We start from the raw sequence: 23636 nt of genomic DNA on the forward strand, positions 1-23636 counted from the left end.
AGATAAACTGATTTTCTTTAATTAATTCTTGGTCAGTATTAGTTTAGAATTTTATACTAAGAGAATATATGATCTGGTTGTAAATAACTACAAGATGTTTAAACATTATTATGAATCTCCCACTTAAAGAAGACAATTCACATGAATCATATGTTGAGAAATAAGCAACCAGAAAGCAAACTAATTTTTTTAATTATTAATCACAATTTCCATGGCAATTTAACCATTTTCCTACGATCTCCACAATCATTCTTTTGGAATAAAATTAATGTACTTTAATATTTTTGATAAATATTGTATTTTAAAGATATCCTATGATTCCTCCGTCAAGACGTTCCACTTTCCAAATAAGCTCCTTTTGTGAAATATAACTTTCTCACGATTGTATCACTCTCTACACCACCAGCTTCTCCTACAATCACAACTCCAGCAACATGATCCCATATTCTTCTCTTTGTAAGTCACTGCGCAATCTTTATAAACACTTCAGCGTCTCCACATGCAAATCGCTGCATACTTCACCATGATGTACACTAGCATAGGCATTTCCTCATGAGACGTAAAGGACAAAACAAAGATTTGTTTGTATTGTAACACTACGAGAATATTTGAAATAAATAAACACTGTTAGTTTACCTAACTCCTGCGGTTTACAAATGATTAGATTTATCACTTTCTACTAGCTCACAAACTGTAACTAAAACCGGGTCATCTGACTGTTGAAACCTTAACAAGCTTTGCAAATTCTCCATATTCACTGAGGATTCACGGTGGCATCCAAGCTTGACCACCACCTCTCTTTGCATACATGACACACCCTTTTGATACTGATCCAGCTCGGTAGCAACGATACTTTGGCACTCTTTCTTGACCGGACAGATAAGAAATTAGGCTAAATATCAATAAACAAACTAATTAACTGTCCACTAAAAAAATATGTAGTTTATACAATATCTAAAAGTGGGAGCTCGAGTAATGATAACTGAAATGAATTATGAAAATATAGTTGATAACAAATAAAAATCCAAACACGTACATGATTATAAATTAAAAAAGGTCAAATGTTAACAAAATAATATATATTATTTAATTAAAAAAATATATTTATTATATTCAGTTTAAAGTATTTTTCAAATATTTTATAAAATTAAATATATTTTAGTATAAAATAATTTTAATGTAAACTTCCCGCCCGTAGGGCGGGCCACCCCTAGTATAAGATATTGTAGAACCATTTTCAATTTAAGAACTCATTTTGAATTATAATGGTAGCATAAAAAAGCACCTTAAATGAAGATTCTAATCTTGGAATTCTCAAAATACACATATGTTATATGTATATATTATATTAATATTTAATTGTAGAATTATTAATTTTACAGAAAATACAAATCAAATGATCAGAAAAAAATATTTTGAGTTACATTTTTTGTAAAGTTAAGAACTTATAATTAAATATTAATATATTTATACACATATATGTATTTTGGGAAATCTAAGTCTAGAATTCCTATTGGAGATACTCTAAGATAGATGAAATATTTTGTTTGTATACATGCCTGAATAAAAAATCAAAATTATTGCAAACATATGTATAAAAGATTTCTTTTCCAATAACACACTTATAAATATCATTCTAAGTTCACGTCATCAATTTGAAATTAATCTCTGAATTTTGTTTTTAAGACTGAAACCATTTTGAATATGTTTGGTTTTGCCGTATTGATTTTAGTAAAACAAAAAAAAATGTAAAATTAATTATAAGCACAATTTTCTTAAATATTTTTTAAGTTTTTTTCACCAACAGAGTTCCAAAGAGAAAATGTTCAAAATAGATTTAATTAAGGAGGCAAAAGATCGTTTTACCTTTTTCCCTCCCTTGCTCTATAGATATATAAATATAAATAATTATTTAAGTAAATAATAAAAATTAAAAATAATTTTTATAGTTCTTAAATTATATGTTATCTAATTTTAATATTTATAAATTTCAAATTTTCTTTTTGAAAGGTGAAATGATTTTTTAAAATTTTTGATTTATAATTCTAAATATTTATCAATTTATTTAAAAAATTAATCTCATCTCCAAAATTCAACCCTCAAATTTAGACTCTAAATTTATATTAGTTAACGCTAACAGTATAAATATCTATTTACTCTTTAATAAAATAGATAACATGATGACTTTTAATTGTGTTATTCATTGGAAACTCTTTTGGTGAAAAGATAAGATCAATCCTAAAAAAATATATTATAATATTATATTTTATTAGCATAAATTTTATTTTATTTTAGTTATATTTCTTTAATTTTATCATTCAATGGTCATAAAAGGTATAGTTCAGAATATAGTTTTTATGTATTTCAAATTTAAAACCCAACTTATAAAGAATGAAAACATAACACATGCTTAGGAAGGAGAGTACCTCAACTTCACAAGTTATTTATAAAAATATGCAAGAACAGAGAGTTCAAAAATAGTTTGGATAAAGAAATGCTAGACTCTCTATGACAGAAATGAATTAATCCAGGAGCATGTGCTCTCTTCATCGATTGCGTCTGGTTGGCTTTCTGCTACTACAAATGGTGGCAGAACTGCGGGAAAAACAACCCTCGTTACAATTATGGTCTGTCTCTTAAGGTTGGAGCTCGAGACTTCCACCAGACATTGTGGAGTTGGCATCTCATGGTTAGCACCGATGTCCCTATTAGCCTGCAATATCAAACATGATTAAGTCAGTTTAGATTGTTTGGGAGGTGAAATATAAGATGAGTATGAGTAACTTCGAAGTAATTGTCAATAAGCTCTAACGCCTGCCTCCATGTTAGCTCAGGACCAGTATTACCAAAGAGCACAAAGTTGCCTTAACGACATTGTTGTAGACAGATATCTCAGCACGGTACCTGTTACAAAGAGAAAGCATACATGAACGCACACGTGAACAACATGCTAAGCGAAAGTGTAAGGTGGGGGTTTTGTAATGTACATTTTAACTCCAGAAAAAACAATCAACTCACCATCTGTTCCGATATAATCAAAACACGATAACAATGTCATAGATTTAAATCTCAAGAAGACCATTGTAGCTTGCTATTGTCTAACTCACCATGAGTATTAAAAACTAACTGAATCGAAACTAAGAGGTTTCTGTTAATCTTATCTATTTATGCTTTGGACGTAGTTGAACAAAAACGGACAATTAAAAATACTTCATACTGTTTTGATAAATATAATGGAAATTAATCAAGATGTTCTTGAAAACTGATTCGTGATTTGATTAATCAAGATGTTATTGATTAAGACATGGAAACGTTTTACCTCCAATACGTTTAGTGTTAACTGCTGTTACTAATACAACAGCAAGAGTGGCGAGACTTTCATTGAACCTGTTGTGGGACTCATGAGAAGCCTGGTCCCAAAGGTAGACGTTATTCATAGGTCACCTGAAATTGCCAATTATAATTGTGAGACATTTAATGACATATGCATGTTGGCTGGTGCTAGTATGTAATCGTATATACTCACTGTTTTGGCTGTAGGTGGGAGTGCTGCCTCCGTTCAAGACCGGTTGTTTGCTGAGAGACTGTCAATTGATGACCTTCATGGGCCGATGATATATGCAACACATGTTAAAGAATTTAGTTGTATACAAATCAGGACAATATACAAATCAGGACAACACATGTTAACACAGGAAAGCCAACTTACCATACAAATCACCCCTCAAACTCTTGGAATGAGCGGAACCTGAACATGTTTCTATCGATCACAACTGGGTTGTACTGAAGCTCCGAGAGGACAATATTCTGAGTGAAACAGATGGTGAGGTTGTGATCAGTAACACAATAGATGTCTTTTCTTTTTGTTGCGAAGAATCCCTGAATAAATGGCATGTGCTCAGTTTTATTAGTGAGATGAACTGAATAAGAGAATAAATCGTTGTAGATCCATGTTCATTAGTCAATTACCTTGTCTACTTTGACATTGGCGGCTACAATACCACGAAAGGTGCTACCTGGATCAGCTATTACAGCTAGCCGGTAGGCCTCACCACAAGGATTTGTGCTTCATGACTGCACATGTCGGGTTTTCAGAATCTGATACGCAGTTCCACGCGGAGTCAACACCAAGATAATTGTTGTTTGACATTTCCTGCTCACCAGAAAATTTTTTCTAAGTAATATATGGCTGAAAAATGAGGATAAAGATTATAAACAGTAGTTGAGAACTAAGACCATTTGGCAATCAAAACCAAAAAGTAAAATTACTATACCCTTACAACTACAGTGGCAAAACGATTATTACCTTCCTCTGGAGCTGAAGCGATGTGATGCAATACCCTAGCACTCGCTTCACTAAGCTCTCCTCAACATAAAATGCAGATCATCCTGTATGGAGCTGAATCAGATGGTTTCCATACAGAATAAAATTTAAACAACTCTATTGTTGATTTCTCTATTATTGATTTCAGTTGAATTAAAAGGAGATCACCCCATTGGAAGTAAGTTTCTAAAAATTTGCTAAGCTTTAAACTAACATAAACACAAAACTAAAACATAAATAATCAGATAACAACAAACCTTTTTAAAGCCTTTCTCTCTTTGTCTCTCTTACAACCTTTGCACTTTGATCTCAGCTTGGTTACCATAACTCTGGATCTTTATCTGCATCCCAATAAAATACCAACAACAACAAAAAAAAGCAAAATAATGTAACTGTATTCGACAACAAAACCTAAACCTTACCATAGAGATTGCTTCAAACTGTTTGCATGAATGGAACCAGAACCAGTTGAACTCAATCGCTAAACTTTGTTCTTGAAGAACGGCTAGACCTTGAAAGTGTCAAAAATTTTTGAGATAATAGGTTAAAGAGGCTGAGAACCACGCTTCAGAAATTTTTATACCGGCTTACACGATTCTGAGCTATGCACCTTGTAGCACATATTCATGGTGAGGTGTAGTATAGGTTAGATGATAAAAAAAAAAAAATTATGAAATTCAGGGATTTAGAATATCAAGCCATACCTCTTCGCCATAAATAACAGATCAAGCCCTAAGAGGATCTTTCTTTTTGCAGATTCAAAGCTGTAGATGGAGCCAAGCAACCCCTTTTTTCTTATCCATGGAACTGGTGGCCGATTCAATTGGAGCTTTAGTGGTGATTTCGCTGGATTCTTAGACATGGATGCGCTGGTTGATATTGCCGAAGCTTTGGTGCTAGATTTATACAAAGCTTTGGATCTGGAAATCTGTCTGTTTCTCATCCATGGAAGCTACCAGAGGAGATTTGGATTCGGGGAGAGATGAAGAGTATGGATGAGTTGAAGCTTTTAATAGTTTGATGGTGGTGGACTATTACACAATCGACGTCTCCGACTCTTGGGTTTTGGCGTTTGGCTTTTTTTTTTTATCAAGACATTTGACTTTAGATTGAAACAAAACTCGAAATTACTTCTTCTTCTTTTTAGTGGGACCCACTTATTGCTGAGGTGGACATTTGAAAGCTTCCTATTGGCTAATTTTATAGTCTGATGTGGACACCCTGAACGTTGATCTTATTCAACTTTTAGTATAGGATAGATATGTACTTGTATAAAAGTTAGAACCCTTAAAACTAGATAAAAAGCGTCTACAATATCAATGATAATATTAGTTTACCTAAGTGAACACTATACATAAAGGACATTGCCAAACATCCAGCATAAAATTCAGCAAGATGTGGATAAATAAATTTTTACTTCACGGTTTTACAAAATTAAACTAGAAATATTTATTTGAACAAGACGAATAAAAATACCAGTAGCTGAAACATTCACAAAGTAAAGTGTAGTACTCTCTGTTCTAAGTCCCAGAATGATACTGGCTAGGCCTGGGAATTTGGGGTCCCAATCGGGTTTCGGTTTTATCCAATCGGGTCTCGGTTTTTCGGGTTTATCAAAATCAGTCTCATTCGGATTATATGAAAGTTCGGTTCGGAACCGGTTCAGTTTCTATCGGGTTCGGGTCGGGGTTAGTAAATCTTCAAAGAGCCGGCACATGATTTGTTCAGATTTAGTTTCTATCGGGTTCGGATCGGGGTTAGTGAAATCGATAGTGCACTAAACGACATAAGTAAAATCGGTTCTTCGGTTTTAAAGTACATGATTTGTACCTATTTTGTAACCAAAATATAAGTAAAATCGATTCAAAAATAAGAAAAAACATCAAACATGATTATTCAAAATCAACCGAAAGGTAAAAATAGTTATTGATAGAAAGAAAACCAAATAATGAAAGTATAAAACGTAAACAAAGTTCTCATAAAAAATGAAAAACATTATTCAATGAAAACAAAACCAAAATCTAAAAACTTCAAGATTCAACCGGCACCTTCAACAATCAACCATCAATCATTATTTAATAGATAATTATTTTAAATGTTCAATAATATTTTAGTATATTTTGGATATATATTAAGAATTGATATCATGTTTGATACAATTTTTTTTTGGAATTTTGAATGTTTCGGATTCTATCGGATATCCATTTAGGTAAGGGTTCGGTTCGGATAATACCCATAACCCGGTATACCATAAAACAAAATTCATTCGGTATAAAGGTTCGGATCGGTTCAGATTTATTTTTATCGGATCGGATTTTCGGATTCGGTTTATTTGCTCAGCCCTAATACTGGCTTTCTCTTTTCGACAAATGGGGCAATTTAACAATTTTTCAAGAAACCAAATTGAAGTAAATAGTTGTTCACAACTAGTAGTACGTTGACTCTGTGGAGGCAGCAGTAGCATCAATCATCTGCCATGAGTTCTTCAAGTGAGAACTCTTCTGCATCGACTACCTCTCCGTCTTTACCATCCCAAGCTTCTGTCTTCACAATCTCCAGTGTTCCATCTATAGGCAAATTCCCTTTTCCTCCTTTCTGAGCTTCCTTCACGAACTCACTGATGACACAGAAGAGAAAAGGCCCATTGTCAGCTTGATACCAAACAAATACATAGACCATTGGTTTGTATTGGCTGTCTTGACTATAAGAGAGACCAAGATAACACTTACATGAGGTGTTTAACCTCAAAACCGCTTTTAAGTGGAGCATAAGCTCCTTTCTTTGCATTCAGAGCTACCATTGCTGGATAACCATATCCTCCAACTCCAACACGCTTCTCCAAATCAGGTTGCTTCCCAGCAGCCACCCACACAAAGCTGCAAAATACAATCAAAATCCAGCAAAACAAAACCACAAAATAAGCAAGACAACGTCCGGATGCTATAAAATCAAAACTCATGCCATTCCTATTAGTCTTGAACAGTAAATATCTGTTGATTAGAAAGATTCAAAGATTAACATAGGGCATCAACTTCCATCTATATCTAATTTCATTATCCAACAAATTGTTCCCAAAATCTAGTTTACTTTGATTATATTTCAAACTTTTGTTCAGCTTCTCCTTCCCACGTGACAGGATCAGAAACATAGTAACTGAGAGCTGGAATATGATGATAGTAGCTAGAAACAAAGATATAAGAGATTTGTTATTTAGGTTACCTGATAGGGTCCTTCTTAAACTTCTCTGCAACTGATAACAACATCTCCAGATACTTGTTCCTTCCTTCAGCTTTTGAGTCCAGAATGTCAGGTAAGAAAGAAACAAAGCAAATAGCAGCAGGACCACACTTCTCTTCCATGGCATCCTATACAACTCAGAACACAACGAGTGTCAATGGCTTAGGTTGGAGACAAGTACCATCAGAAAAGTATATTAAGGGAAACAGTTACAGATGTGAGCAGTACCGGCCCAGTTAGCTCAGTTACTTCAGCAGGTCCAGCATTGGCTTCAAGCTGTTCCAGAGCAAAAGATTCAATGGCTGATGCAGATCTAGCACCCTCGTAAGGCAATGGGCTGCTTTTGTCTGCTCCAAAGACCAAGATAGTGGGGAACCCTTTCACCTTGAATCTGCTTTGTATAGCCTGCAGTATGTAAAATGAAAACAAGCATATAGTTATACGAAGCAGACTAACATTCTGTAGGATATGTAATGACAAAATCACTTAACTAACAAAAAGAATATTGACAGAGGCCCCTCAACCTAAATGCTTATTTCAATTTACTGAGATACATAGTACATCTAAGAAGTCTAGCGATTATTACCTTGTCAGCATCACAATCGACATGACCTAGTTTGACCTTCCCCTTCAAATTCTTTGCAGCCTTTTTCCACTCAGGAGCTAGCTTTTTGCAATGTCCACACCTTGAAAAAAAAACGATGGTTTTCAGCTACAAATATCCCAAGGAAGGTTATTAGAGAACTGAACAGTTCCAAGAGACAATAAGCACTAATTACCAAGGTGCAAAGAATTCCACAATCCAGAGATCTTTGCTTTCAGTGACCAGCTCGTCAAAATTGCTAGAGTTTAGTTCCACAGAGGCACTAGGCTCGGACTTCTTCTCACTGGACCCTCCTCCAGTGTTTGTGCCAGTTGTTTTACCATCCAAACGATCTTTTAACAATGCCTTTATCTATGAAGCAAAAAAACATCACTACATATATTAATCAGAATGCAGGTTCAAGTGCTTCATGAAGAATACTATCTATGGAGTACGGACTCAGATGATTTTCACCAACAATTACGGTTCTATACTAGTAATTCATTAAACAAAATCTACAACAACATGGAAAAGGTTAAGAGTATCATCCAATCAAACATACTAATTCCATGGCCAGATCATCAAGAAAGAGAGGGATTTTTCAAATATGATACATAGATTGAGGGATAGTTAGCATGATTCAACTACAAAAACTTAGCAGCATCTAGTTTTAAGAGGACACCACAGTATAAACAACTAAGCTCTAGTTCACTGCAACTGGAACAACCACCACATATTCCATATTCTACATGCCCTTGAAGTAATGACATAAATTGAGAAGTTAAGTATTAAAAATAACTCAGTAATCAAGAATCAGCAAGGGTGTGTGAGAGAGAAACCTGCTTGATAGCAAATTGAGAGATGGCTTTGGCGTCCCTAGCTCCTTGATAATCAATAGGAGGCTTCCCAGGAACAAACACTTTAATAGTTGGGAAACCCCTCACACCATAATCCTATAATAAAAAAATAAAAATAAAAAGGATGCATAACTTGGTTAACAAAAAGAAGTATCTTTCTTGTTGAGCAATCACACAAACCTGAGAGACGGACTTGTGAGCGTCAGCATCAATAGCAGCCACAGTAGCAATACCTTTCAAAGTAGTAGCAACCTTCTCCCAAGTTGGTGTTAAGGATTTACAGTGACCACACCATGGTGCAAAGAACTCTACCAAAACGACACCGTTTGAATTGATAACCTGTAATTAACCAAAACAACATCTTTAGGACTCACACACTACTACACTGCTAACAAACCAATAAAAGGACCTTAGACTTGAAATTAGAAGGAGTGAGCTGAAGCACGGGGGAAGAGGATCCGTAGAGAGCGTTGCTTAAATCGAAGGAGAACGCAAACACCAGAGAGAGAATCGTGAATACTCTTGTTTTGTTCATTTTTCTTTCCATCTTCATTCATTCGGCGAACGGGACATATAGTTGAAGAACTAAAAAACACTATACACGTGAATTTACGTGTAATAACCAATGATATTATTACACGTCACCACACTCTCCACTAATATTCTTATTAAAAAAGAAAAGGAAATAACAACGATGCACGTGCGAGAGACGGCGTCCCCACGTGTGGGGATGATATTGAGTGGGAGAGAAGCATCTCCTTCTTCTGATGAGCCAAGAAAACACCCTTGTGGTTGGTTGCTTTTAGATAGTTCTCGAGTCTTTTTTCACTTGGCTAAATATTTTCTTGAGGAAGGATGCAGCAAGCAAGAATTGATTCGATAAATGAGTCTAGTTCTTGGGACTAGTTTTACTATTTATCTTGTTTCGTTTTCTGTTTTCGTTTTGTTGTTCAAAACCCATACATACCACCAAAAAAAGGTTTCGTCCTATGTTGTTTTCATCCAAAATAAAAAAGAAAAAGAAACACCTTCAACCTCCACTCCTCTTCCACCAAAAAAATTAACAAAAAAAGGGCAAAGAGAGGGATAGATCATTGAGATCTTTAGAAGCCTGAGTGGGGGGAGGTCCAGCCATATTGTTGATGCTTTTCGTTGCTGTGATCATGAATCATGATCGTGGTGATGACAAGTCCTGCACTTGTTCCGGTTTCTCAGTCCCTGGCATTTCCTTCTTGACATCAGGCTTATCATTATGCATAGCCTTTGAGCCAGAGCGGCTTGGCGTTGGTGAGATCCTCTGATAATTGGATGGAACATGTGAAGGATAAGGATTAGGCAGAGACGAAGGCATGGGTAAGCCTGTAGGATATGGCAGCACCGAGTGGTCGAAGTTGCAGTTTGGTCCAAACTTACAGAATCCAAATGACTTGAAGCTACCACAAGCTGGTTGTCCCTGGAACAGCCAAACAAAAAAAACAGAACAATGCTGGCTCAATACATGGTTCAAATCAAAACCAGACGATAGAGCAAAGGGACTTACAGGTCTCGCTGGGAGAACAAAAGGGTTCATGAAATTTGGTGGAGGCGGTGGTGGTGAAACTCTTACACTGACGTGAGTGTATTTGCAGTGGTCTCCATATTTACATGTCCCAGTGTTCATAAAAAACCGACATTGTTGTTGTTGTTCGGATCTTTCAGACAAATCAACACCATTCAATGTCACACCCATGTGCATTGGTGCACTAGAACCAGGGTAATAAACTTGATTCTTCACAACACCATACATGGAGTTAGATGCACCCTGCAACATAACAAAATGACATTAAGGGAAGTAGCCTTATCAATGATTTTGTAGCTTCAACTCAGACTTACCATGTAAGTGGCCCAGCTCGGAGGAGGCATGAGACCTTGAGAGGGTGAAACCATCACATAGGACTGAGGAAGTTGCGGACGAGGCAAAGTTCCATAAGTAGGCACCATTGTTAATCCACCAGCATGATGTAAACCTGCAGAAGTAAAAGTAGGCATCCCATATGCAGCAGCAGTAGAGTGTCCATTATCAGGTTGAGGATGGTGGAATTTGCAAGCGACTCCGAATCTGCAAGTTCCAGTTCGCAGGTAATATGGACACGGCTTCTCACCCTGCAGACCAAACTCAAATAAGTCATCCATGTTCGATACAAAGAGAACGAGGATGAAATTACCTGACGCATTGGTAAGTTGAGAACATTGAACAAGACAGGTTCTGCTCCGTTCCTGTCCTTTGGGTGATGGTATTTACAAGTTGAACCGTACTTACAAGCTCCTGTCTTGAGATAATACTGCAGACAAAAATGTTTTAAGAAAGCAAATAATACGGTTCATCTACTTGGCTAAGTATCTATCAAATCAAGGAAAGACTAAACCAGACATGAGGAATATGTTCTGCAGTTCAATGTACATTCTTGTTAGTTGTTACCAATAAGATATGTTTTTCTTTCCTAAATAGACAATAATATTAACCCTATCTAACTTTCAACTCGAGTTAATTAATGACTTAACCAGACAAGAGGAATATGTCCTGTAATTAATTGTAGATTCTTGTTAAGTGAAGTTGCAAACAAGAATAAGTTATGTTACAAATTTGCTAGATGGACTAGTTAGGATGCATCAGACCAAACAAAGTTACCGACTTTTAACACTCTATAATGCATTCATACAACAACCAATCAAACTAATCAGATTTAGATAATAATTATATTAAAGAGGTCTAAGAAAGTGCACCTCACAATCCGGCTGGCCAATCCTCTCCGGGAGCTCCTCGTTGTAGTACATAACCTGTTAAAGAGTTTAAAAGATAGTGAGCAACTTTTAGAAAAATATGATCTTTCTTTCTTTCTTCCTCACCTGTGGAAGGTTAGTAGGATGATTAAAACGGCAAGTGCTTCCATAGCCACAGAGACCAGTTCTCAGATAGAACTGGCAATCTCTTTCACCGGGACGATCTGGATACGGATCAGGTTGCTCCACTCCGTTTCCATCATTAACTTTCATCTTCCTAAAAGCATCTAACAATCATAAAACAAAAAAAAAAACATCACATGGTAGTTAATGATGTCTGAACCAAAGAGAAACGTAAAGACAAAACTCATGTGGGTTCTTAAAGAGATCAACTTTCGAAATGCTACAGAAGTTTTAAAACCGAATATGGATCTCTCACGAGATTTAGAAACTTTACCTTCGATTTTTTGGGAAGATCGAACCGACCCAGTAGAGCTCTGAACATGGTGAGTTTCTGACATGGGTCGCATGTAAGAAAAAGACAAAGTCACAGCAGTTTCTGGACAATGAAGGACGACGACGATCACGATGATTCAACAGCAAACAAAGACAGATTCGAAAGTTTCTTCCTTTTTTATTTTCTCTTTGCTGAGAATGTGAGATATTTTCTCAGAGGAGGAAGATAGTTTTATTTTCGGATCTTTCTTCCTCTCTCTCTCTCTCTCTCTCTCTGTTCTTTTTGGTCTTTGCCTTTTTTTTCTCTCCTGCGATGTCTGTGTGTTTTCAATGTGAACAGAGATAGAGAAAATTAAAATGAAAATTAAATTAAAGAGTGCCAAGTAATGAGTCTTTTGCCTCCCCTCGTGTACGGCTTAATAAATTCTGCATGTATGTTAAATGACAGTTTTATCCCTACTTCTGTTGATATGCCTTCAATGTGACGGTTCGATGTGAACCATCGTTTACTAGCTTTTCCTAGGTGGACCCTCCTTTTTAAGTTTTAGCCACTGGTTATCTCCACCATATTAATTACATAATCTATTTAAAAATTAGTTTACATTTCAAATTGTTTTCTTTTAATTGAAGATCTGAATCACAGATTACTTTTTAAGTTTTTAATTACATGATCTATTTAAATTTTAACAATTTAACATTACATTTTAAATTATTTTCTTTTAAATGAAGATCTGAATCACATATTACTTTATTTTAAGTTTTTAATTACATAATCTATTTAAATTTTAACAATTTAACATTACATTTTAAATTGTTTTCTTTTAAATGAAGATCTGAATCACATATTACTTTCTTTTAAGTTAAATTTTAAAATATAATGCTAAATTTTAAAATAGATTATGTAATTAATCTTTAAACATCAGATCAATAATTTTAATCTAATTATAAAAGTAAATTAGTATATCATGTTCTCTTTAATTTCTCATAATAAATACTCTATCTGTTTTATATTAAGTGTCATTTTAAATTTTATTTCATTATAAGTGTTGTTTGTTTTTAACACAAATATTTAATGTTTTTTCCAGTTTTTAACCTTACACTTAGTTTATTAATTAATAAAATCAAACAAAATATAGAGTATTAATAGGGATAAAACAGAAAATTTAATTATTTTTTAATTCGTATGGAAAATTTTAAATGATACTTATAATGAAACAGTATAAATATGTTACTCCTGCTTGCTATTACTTTATTGTTTCAAAAAAACAATAAGTAAATTAACCAACAAAAATAAAGGTGTAATAATTTGCTTTGGGACCAAGTCATAGGACAGTTAGACACCTCGGACATGTTTATTTTACTCCAAAAACCGAATTAGCAAATAGGGGTAAAACGGTCAGATAAAAAGCAAGTCTTCTGGCACAAGAAATCTTCTGCGTCGCAGTTTATAGTGGTCGGGACCCACAGGTTAGAAAAAGGGAGCAGGCAGCAGTAGTAATTAGAAAGTGTCAGATAGAAGGCGGGGGGTGGGAGGCTGCGATTGGGTGGTCACTGGAGCAGCGTAAGAGCTGTGAGCTTGAGACGCTGAAAATCCGCCACGTTGGCTTACGAGGAAGTTATCCTCTGCAGTGACGACCACACCCTGTTACTGTGTGTTGTTTTCCGTGAATTTGACGCATTATTCTTCTGTTCCACCGGTTTGACCATTCCAACGACTTTTCACACGTAAACATAGAGAAAAAAAAAAGTAAATGATTTCATTGACTCTTCTTTATTAGGTTCCTATGACTTCAAGTTTCCGCATTCATGCACTCTTTGCCAGAAGATAAAGCGTATGTATATGTTCCAACAAGCCACTAAATGGTTGGACCTCGGATAATTTTGGACTTTGTTGTTGACTAGAAATGGATGTTGATTTACACTGGACTAAAGGTCCAATAAATTGGGATTTCAAAATAAAGCTCATTATTTTTGTTTACGTCTTGATGTTTCTAAAACATATGTACAAAGCTCTGATAGTCAAGTTAATCCTCCTATACATTAAAAGAGAAGTCACTTTAGTGATTTTTGCTGAGGTGACACTCATATAGAGCTTCTCAGGAAAAACGTTATAATTCTATTGGCTGGTTTTTTTGAATTTTTCATTTTCATTTATTTTAATCAATCGCTTATGTAGACAAGCCCAAAACTATTGTCGATTTCGTTAAGCCCATATATAGCTAGGGGATAATAATTATCGATTTAGTTTAGCCTTGGGTACCGGTTCGGGTTTGGGTCGGGTATTTCAGATTTTCGGGTATTTCAGTATAGAGGTATAGAACCCGTTCGGGTATTTCTATACTTCGGGTCGGGTTCGGGTATTTTTAGTTCGGATTCGGTTATTTCGGATCTGGTTCGGATATTTAGATTTTGAAAAAAAAATTAAAATTTTCATTTATCAAGTTTCTTATATTTAAAAATATAACTTTCAGTTAACTAATTTTTTATTTTTAATAGATTGAATAATTAATAGATTTGGACATAACATTTTAAAACTAAAAAGACATTAATTTAGTTATTTTTTTTAATTTCGGATGTAACTTTTTGTTAATTTTTTAAATAAAAAACTTGACATGCATTTTAAGTGAGTAGCAAATCAATTTTTTCGTAATTGTATGTATATCATATGAACTTAAAGTATGTGTAGTATCAATATAAATATTTTATATAAAATGAGAGATGTAAACTAAAAATATAAGGTTAATTATACATATGTTCGGTTATCTTCGGATATCCATTCGGGTTCGGGTATTATCCGTTTGGGTTCGGGTATCCAATCTCTCCTTATTCAATACCCGTTCGGGTATTTTGCTACTTCGGTTCGGATTTCAGTTCGGGTTTTTCGGATCGGGTTCGGGTGCCACTTCGGATATCGGGTAAAGTGCTCACCCCTAATAATTAGGTTGTTTGTTTTTAATAACTTACCTTTCTAATATGGATTACTTGCGCAAGTTGAAATCATTAAATATGCAAATAACTTATTGACAAAATTTATTTTTAATAACTTACATTTCTAATATAGATTACTTGCGCAAGTTGAAATCATTAAATATGCAAATCATTTATTCACAATATGGATTACTTGCGCAAGTTGAAATCATTAAATTTTATCGATTTAGTTTACCCTTGGGCAAGATTTAGAATTAAGACAAATATTAAAAACTTTCCTTATTATTCAAACGGTAAACTTGCGCATGTTGATATCATATTTATTATATTGTTTACAAAATATTTTAATGTTTCTAATTAGGTTGTCTGTTTTTAATAACTTACCTTTCTAATATGGATTACTTGCGCAAGTTAAAATCATATCATATGCAAATCATTTTTTGACAATACACATTTAATATCTTTCTTTAAACGATTTTATTATTTATTGTGTAAAATATTAAAATCATTAATATGAGAATAAATCGACTGTATATATATAGGAGACACCCAAAGTCTTAAAATACAAACATTCTCTTTTCATTCTTTAAAGTATTATTCACAAATCTCTCCTCTCATACTATTAAGGTATTACGACAAAGCTACTTGTGTGGTAAGAAAAATGTGTTTAGACGCAAAGGCTCATCATCTTTAGAACCCTGAACTCAACTCTTTGTGTCTTGTCTCCAAAAAGCATGTCTGATCTATCTTTTCCATGTGTTGAATACTGGTAACGACAATATGGTCTTCCTTTTTTTTATATTTAGACCAGGTCGTGAGAGTGATAGTGATCCAGAAAACCTTGATTGAACATGCTGAGAATCTTCGCCAAGTTAAAACAGTTCTTGAAGAGGTTCTTTAGTACTTTCTCTCTCTTTGTTGAATATTGTCCGGGAAAGTATTACATAGTATCATTTAGTAATACTATCTTATATCATTTTTTTTGTTGAATATACCATCTTATAAGTAAGCTAGCATTATGCATTTTTATTTAATTCATGAGGTCATTTTCTCACAGCAGAGAACCTTTTGAAATGGCACATGGAGGAAATTTCTCAGGGATATACAAGAAGGTTCAACTGAAGCCGCTGAAGTGGGATGGTGAAGGCGAAAAATAAAGACATGTAGAGGCTCTTATGATTCTTAAATATTCTTAAATACGGCGGTGTTCTAACTCACGCGGGTAGAAAACAGGTGTTTACATACTCTACCATTTAATTTGTCATTGTTATATATATATATATGTTTTCCAAATATGGAAGAATTGTTTAACTTATTGACGTTTAACATCATTTGCCATATAACCTAACGAATATTACAAATAACAATTTATGGAAACTATTCTCGAAATTATTGAAAGACTAATAATGTTTTATTTATTACTTTTAATATTTATAACCTATAAAATAAAATGAACGAAATTTTATATAAGATAATTATAATATTTTTATCATCTACTTCATGAACTGTGTTCGAATATAATTATATAATAACTATTTTAAATATTACAAAATCCAAAATTGTTTATTAGTATTATTTTTAAATTATTTATCGTTGTTTAAAGAATAAATTTATCATTATTTTGAAATAATTTATAAAATGCTTACAAAATGCAAGGCAAAGTTGCACTTTCAAGAGTTACGTCGAGATCTGGATTAAAAATCCTAATAACTCGTAAAGAAGGGAAGCCGAAAACAAAAACATTGAATGTTGTCTACAAACAAATTTTTCAGAATATTCCGTAGTCACGTACGGTACGTAATTTTAATCTACTTTTTTTCAAATACAATTTTTAAAATATATAAACTGTTACAATTATTTATTTTTTGTATTTGCCAAATGGGTTGTGATGAGTTAGGAGACCGATGACGGTATGTCAATTTAATATTATTTCATGTTCAATAAAATTTAGAAATTTATAAATCTATCAAATAATGTTAACCCGTCAAATTGCTTACAAAATTTATTTAATTTTTTACATGTTTCTAATTGAATTTGCTTTCTTTATCGAGAAATATACTTCATAATTTATATTATTTATGGATAATATTTTGATTTTTTTATATTTTCTTTTAATATGTCTACATAAGTGTTTGTTTATTATTTATGGAAAATAATATTATTCACCTAAATAAAGAATTACGACACATATACAATCCTCCTATACATTAAAAGAGAAGTCACTTTAGTGATTTCTGCTGACATGACATTAATATATAGCTTCTCAGAAAAATTGTTATAATTCTATTGGTTGATTTTTTTGAATTTTATTTTTCATTTAATTTAATCAATCGCTTATGTAGACAAGCCCAAAACTATTGTCGATTTCGTTAAGCCCATATGTAGCTAGGGGATAATAATTATCGATTTAGTTTAGCATTGGGCAAGATTTAGAACTAAGACAAATATTAAAAACTTTTCTTATTATTCAAACAGTAAACTTGCGCATGTTGATATCATATTAATTACATTTGCTTAGAAAATATTATAATGTTTCTAATTAGTAGGGGTGGGCGTTCGGGTACCCGTTCGGGTTCGGGTCGGGTATTTTGGATTTTTGAGTATTTCGGTATAGAGGTGTAGAACCCGTTCGGGTATTTCTGTACTTCGGGTTGGGTTCGGGTATTTTTAGTTCGGATTCAGTTATTTCAGATCGGGTTCGGATATTTAGATTTTGAAAAAAAATATATATTAAAATTTTCATTTCTCAAGTTTCTTATATTTAAAAATATAACTTTCAGTTAACTAATTTTTTATTTTTAATAGATTGAATGGTTAATAGATTTAAACATAAAATTTAAAACTAAAAAGGCATTAATTTAGTTATTTTTTAAAAAAAATTGGATGTAATTTTTTGTTAATTTTTTAATTAAAAAACTTGACATGCATTTTCGGATCGGGTTCGGGTGCCACTTCGGATATCGGGTAAAGTGTCCACCTTTCTAATATGGATTACTTGAGCAATTTGAAATCATTAAATATGCAAATAACTTATTGACAAAATTTATTTTTAATAACTTACCTTTCTAATATGGATTACTTGCGCAAGTTGAAATCATTAAATATGCAAATCACTTATTCCCAATATGGATTACTTGGGCAAGTTGAAATCATTAAATATTATCGATTTAGTTTACCCTTGGGCAAGATTTAGATTTAAGACAAATATTAAAAACTTTCCTTATTATTCAAAAGGTAAACTTGCGCATGTTGATATCATATTTATTACATTGCTTACAAAATATTTTAATGTTTCTAATTAGGTTGTTTGTTTTTAATAACTTATCTTTCTAATATGGATTACTTGCGCAAGTTAAAATCATATCATATGCAAATCATTTTTTGAGAATACACATTTAATATCTTTCTTTAAACGATTTCATTATTTATTGTGCAAAATATTGTGCGTCATTAATATGAGAAATAAATCGACTGTATATATATATGAGACACCCAAGATCTTAAAATACAAACATTCTCTTTTCATTCTTTAAAGTATTATTCACAAATCTCTCCTCTCATACTATTAAGGTATTACGACGATGTTGCTTGTGTGCTAAGAAAAATGTGTTTAGACGCAAAGGCTCCTCATCTTTCACTCGACTCTGCCACCCACTTTACCTTGGAAGTATTATATGCTACTTGATGAATCGACTCTGCCACCCACTTTCATCGACTCTGCCATCCACTTTACCTTGGAAGTATTATAGAAAGATTAATAATGTTTTATTTATTACTTTTAATATTTATAAACTATAAAATACAATGAACGAAATTTTATATAAGATAATTATAATAGTTTTATACTCTACTTGATGAATTATGTTCGAATATAATTATATAATAACTATTTTAAATATTACAAAATCCAAAAATGTTTATTAATATTATTTTTAAATTATTTATCGTTGTTTAAAGAATAAATTTATCATAATTTTAAAATATTTTATAAAATGCTTACAAAATGCAAAGCAAAGTTTTACTTTTAAGAGTTAAGTCGAGATCTGGATTAAAAATCCTAATAACTGGTAAAGAAGGGAAGCCGCAGACAAAAATATTGAATGTTTTTTACAAACAAGTTTTTCAGAATATTTCGTAGTCACGGTACATAATTTTAATCTACTTTTTTTCAAATACAAATTTTAAAATGAATAAACTGTTGCAATTATTTACTTTTTGTATTTGCTAGATGGATTGTGATGAGTTAGGAGACCGATGACAGTATGTCAATTTAATATTATTTCATGTTCAATAAAATTTAAAAATTTATAAATCTATCAAATAATGTTAACCCGTCAAATTGCTTACAATATTTATTTAATTTTTTGCAAGTTTCTAATTGAATTTGCTTTCTTTATCGAAAAATGTACTTCATAATTTATATTATTTATGGATAATATTTTGATTTTTATTTTATTTTCTTTTAATATGTCTACATAAATGTTTGTTTATTATTTATGGAAAAATAATATTATTCATCTAAAATAAAGAATTACGAAACATATACAATACAATTCTAATTAATGATAATATAAAATCTGTTACTTCTAAAACTATACACTATTTATTCTATTTTTTGAATGAAAGTATCTTCGTAAACACACAAAATATTTTGTGACGTTGCAATTATACATACACACAATATCTGCCTCTTCATACTGACGTTACTGTGTTCCCTCTCGTGAGGTACGGACCGAGAGAGAACACAGGATGCAGACCGATTATGTTCTTATGTCCGCACAGGGTGCGGACCGGTCACCTAGTTGTGTTTTAAACTGAATATAGTTTTCTTACTATTTTATTTATGTTGCATTTGTTTATTATAGTATTTAGTGTCTCTTATAGTTATATAATTGTTTTCATTTGAGCTTGGATCATATTTGAGCCTAAAACCAAGATCCGGTCGATCGTAATGATTAGCTTGTTGCAACCCTGAGAAGCATTTAGTGATGATAATAATAAAAAAAAAAACGACGGTATAATATCATTGAAGAAATCTATCTTTAAGATAAAAATTTGATTTTCACTTTAAGGTTTACAGACTGAAAATACTATGACATTTGAGTTACAAGACTTGGTGGATTTGGACAAAACCCAAAAAAATTAATAAAATTTGTGTCGGTTAAAGTATTCGCTTGTACGAAAGAAACTCTTCGTGCAGCTTCTTGGTAAGGAAATTCAAACACCTCCCTTAAGTCAAACTTGGGCAACGTAAACGCCACAACTCATTCAGTATGTCAACAATAAGTGGCACATCCGAGCATGCATAGGGCATGTTCATTATCCGATGGACTTGACTTTTGTCAAAAATCTCAGATAACAACCACCGATTTTTATAATGATTTTCTATGATATGGAAAAACAACAATTTATGGATGTATTCGATGTGGTTATCAATATAAAATGTCTTCAGTGAATTTTTTTTTTCTTAACACAAAATCGGAGATAACAACCCCAATAATTTCAACTAACTGAGAGAGAGAGCACTCGTGCGTAACTGCGTACGTTAACAGTCTTCTTGAAATGTTTTTTTTTTTTCTTTTCTTTTCTTTTCTTGAAATGTTCATTCTCAATATATCATCCTTTTTGTATTTTGATACGCAACTTCGGAATGGCATGATATCAATAAACATGCATGCCTTGGAAAAATCATGATGGGTTTATACAAATATTTTAATTTTATAAAAACAAGACATACGTTTTTCGACTCGTACTCGCCCGTCCGTCCACTATATATATTATGGAACCCTAATTTTATCATATGTGTTGAGGATTTATCCTTTGATTCTAACTCAAATCAGTACGCATCACAACCCTAGCAAGTCTAATCAAGATTGAATCAAGCAAACACAAAGAACACAAGAGATTTGTTTACCCGGTGTTCACCGCACTTCTCCAATGTGGAGAAACCGCTATACATCACCGGGGAGAGAATCATGTCTCTCAATCCACTATAATCAACATGATTACAGAGTTCACCAAAAGCCACGCTCACTTTCTTCCTCTCTCTTGGTTACAACTCAACTCAAGATACAAGAAGAATAGAGGAAGGAAAACAAGATAACGAGCTTAGATACACTGAGAACCTTCTCTCTCTCTAGCTCTATCTCTCACCAACCCAATCTCTCTCTCACCCCAGTCTCGAGCTTTCGCTCTCTCCGTTCTGTTACGGATCCGTCGAAGATGACGATGATGAAGCTAAAGACGCTTTTGACCTCGCTTGAGTTTAATCCTTAAACTCAGCTCACGTGCTTTTCACGAGACAATATAAAGCTTAGTAAACCCTCTCTTTGAATAAGAGTCTTCATGATACTTCAGCTTTGTGGATAGATCAGATGACACACTTCTTCACAATCTCCACCTTGTCACTGATCTTCTTCACGCCCTCATCTAGCTTCTTGAGCTTCCCTTTGGTGCTTGAGCAAACCTGCTCACCTTTTGCATCTCCTTGCAACCTCCTGCAACTTCTTTCATCCTTCTGCAACTTCTTGCTTCACATCCTTATGAACAAACTCATCTGCTTTGCTGTCTACCGAGCAATCTTGCTCTCTTGAGCTTTCTTGTTCAACCCTGATGCTTCTTTGAACCTGTCCGAGCAACTTCCTATGTATCTACCTCGATACAACCTGAAGACTTCTGTGACGCTCTCTATAGAACACTTAACCGTAGCTCTAACGTCAACCAACTTTAGTCTTCTAACATGAAAACAACCATCAATGGACCATACTCCAGAAAACTCAGTAAACTCCAACTGCGACTTGATTCATACCACCATTCTGAGCTATTGACGTTTTCACGTCTCCATAAAAGTCGTTTCCCAGCACATCACAGCCTCATGTTGTGCTCAACTTCTCCACTGATCATCTTTTGGCCCTTTTGTAACCTGTTATTGCAAATTAAGGTTACCAACCTTTTGCCAGAACTTGATTTCAATGTTATAAACCTGTTGCTGCTACTTTAAGATCACCAACTATTCTGCCCAGAAATCTGTTTGTGAAATTAGCTTGAAACACCTGAGGAAAACTGAATCACCACTGCTTCAAAACCAGAAACTCTTGACTCAGAAACACCCTCAATAACCAGTAGACATCCACTGCTTATCTTGAGACTTTCATTTACAATGAACACTCTCAACATGAACTTCACTCTGCACCGCCGTTGTGACCAACAGAACACGCCGCCTAACTCACCCGGTTAAGTAGACTTTCGATGTAGAGAATCTCTGCTCAACCCTTGTTCAAACCAAACCGCACTAACAGAATTTCCAACCAACAGATATAGCCTCTTGCTGACCTATTCATCCCTGTCTCAAAATTACAACCTCTGCAATTTCCTGAGACGCTTTGCTGTTGCAGTGACCTGCACTACCTCCAATGCCTTTAACTTGTCTGCAAACTTGGTTCCTTTGTCGACTTACTTGCATTGAACTTGGAATCCATTACCATTGAATCCCTGCAGAATACCAGAAACACACATGTTTCCACCCTGAATCAACCCTTGATTCAAACAGCCAAATGTACTCCACCTCGAACCGAACTCGCCGATGATGATTATCAAAAGATCACGAATCACAACTCTTTGTTGTGAATACTTTTGATACAAGTACCAGTAGCTTCTACCATAGTTCTTACCACCATGACATGTAAAGCTCCTGAGAAATTCCTTTTCAGCTTCTTCACATTATATCTTCGAGCTCATAATGTGTTTCCGCAACCGTCTCATACGTACACCACCTGTGACAATCCTCAAGACAATCCTCCTGAAGCAAAAGCTTGTACTTCGCTGACCTGCAAACCCCACCAATACTTGGTGCCTGTACCCTTTACTTTCTCAGACTTTACAGAAGCCTTGATGTCTCTCAGCTTCACTTTACCATGCTTCTGATATTTGAAACTTCACTCGACTGTCCCTGCATTAAGCACCACAGTCGCTGACAACGTTTCATGTAGCCTTACCCTTGAGACAGCTTCACAATTCTTTGATCTTCTGGCCTTTATTCAGTTTCTGCCTCAGAGAATTCCACTTATCACTTCTTTAGTTCCTTGTCTTCTCAGCTGTAACTTATTCTTGATGAAACAGCTCCACCTTGAACTAAGTATTCTCTTTTTGACAGTCCCAACACCACTAGCTCTGTTTCCCTGTAGTTACCCTTAGAGAATTCTCCATGATCTTGTTCAACTTGGTTATTGTCTCAAACAGCTCCACCTCGAACTGTTCTTGTGTCCCTGTGAATACCTGCAAAATCAGAACTCAGAAGTATGTTACATAATTGATCATACCTGATTTTCACTCTGCCTTGGTGTCCTGGTACTTCACGTGCTCCTTTAAGAACTCATGCTGACTACCGACATCTTCTTCACAACAAATAACCACATGTTGAACCCTTGAACTCCATCTGATTATACCATGTTGAGCTTTGAACTTGCTAACACTGACTTGGCTATCTTTTTCT

At 33.9% G+C, this 23636-nt stretch overlaps 2 protein-coding genes and 2 long non-coding RNA genes across 4 annotated transcripts; all 4 read right to left on the reverse strand.

Moving 5' to 3' along the window:
* Nucleotides 1-2381: 2381 nt before the first annotated feature.
* On the reverse strand, nt 2382-3624 carry LOC125579381. Its single transcript, XR_007317395.1, has 3 exons — nt 3527-3624; nt 3320-3444; nt 2382-2904 (listed from the first exon to the last, which is right to left on the reverse strand). It is a non-coding gene; the product is annotated as an uncharacterized LOC125579381 (long non-coding RNA).
* Nucleotides 3625-3765: 141 nt separating this feature from the next.
* Nucleotides 3766-4755, reverse strand: LOC125579382. Its single transcript, XR_007317396.1, has 4 exons — nt 4582-4755; nt 4307-4389; nt 3970-4153; nt 3766-3879 (listed from the first exon to the last, which is right to left on the reverse strand). It is a non-coding gene; the product is annotated as an uncharacterized LOC125579382 (long non-coding RNA).
* Nucleotides 4756-6622: 1867 nt separating this feature from the next.
* On the reverse strand, nt 6623-9590 carry LOC106401608 (protein disulfide-isomerase like 2-2). Its single transcript, XM_013842147.3, has 9 exons — nt 9411-9590; nt 9182-9340; nt 8984-9097; nt 8341-8516; nt 8148-8247; nt 7790-7966; nt 7544-7689; nt 7054-7200; nt 6623-6941 (listed from the first exon to the last, which is right to left on the reverse strand). Exons 1-9 carry the CDS (start codon nt 9552-9554, stop codon nt 6788-6790), a joined length of 1317 nt encoding a protein of 438 aa, XP_013697601.2. The 5' UTR covers nt 9555-9590; the 3' UTR covers nt 6623-6787.
* A 284-nt stretch (nt 9591-9874) lies between these two features.
* On the reverse strand, nt 9875-12571 carry LOC106402310 (zinc finger CCCH domain-containing protein 3). The gene is made up of 7 exons (XM_013843017.2): nt 12219-12571; nt 11888-12048; nt 11765-11818; nt 11206-11322; nt 10874-11143; nt 10542-10802; nt 9875-10454 (listed from the first exon to the last, which is right to left on the reverse strand). The coding sequence occupies exons 1-7, from the start codon at nt 12289-12291 to the stop codon at nt 10170-10172; spliced, it is 1221 nt and encodes a 406-aa protein (XP_013698471.2). The 5' UTR covers nt 12292-12571; the 3' UTR covers nt 9875-10169.
* Nucleotides 12572-23636: the final 11065 nt, after the last annotated feature.

Source organism: Brassica napus, chromosome A10 (genome assembly GCF_020379485.1).
Source record: "Brassica napus cultivar Da-Ae chromosome A10, Da-Ae, whole genome shotgun sequence".
Lineage (NCBI taxonomy): Eukaryota > Viridiplantae > Streptophyta > Magnoliopsida > Brassicales > Brassicaceae > Brassica > Brassica napus.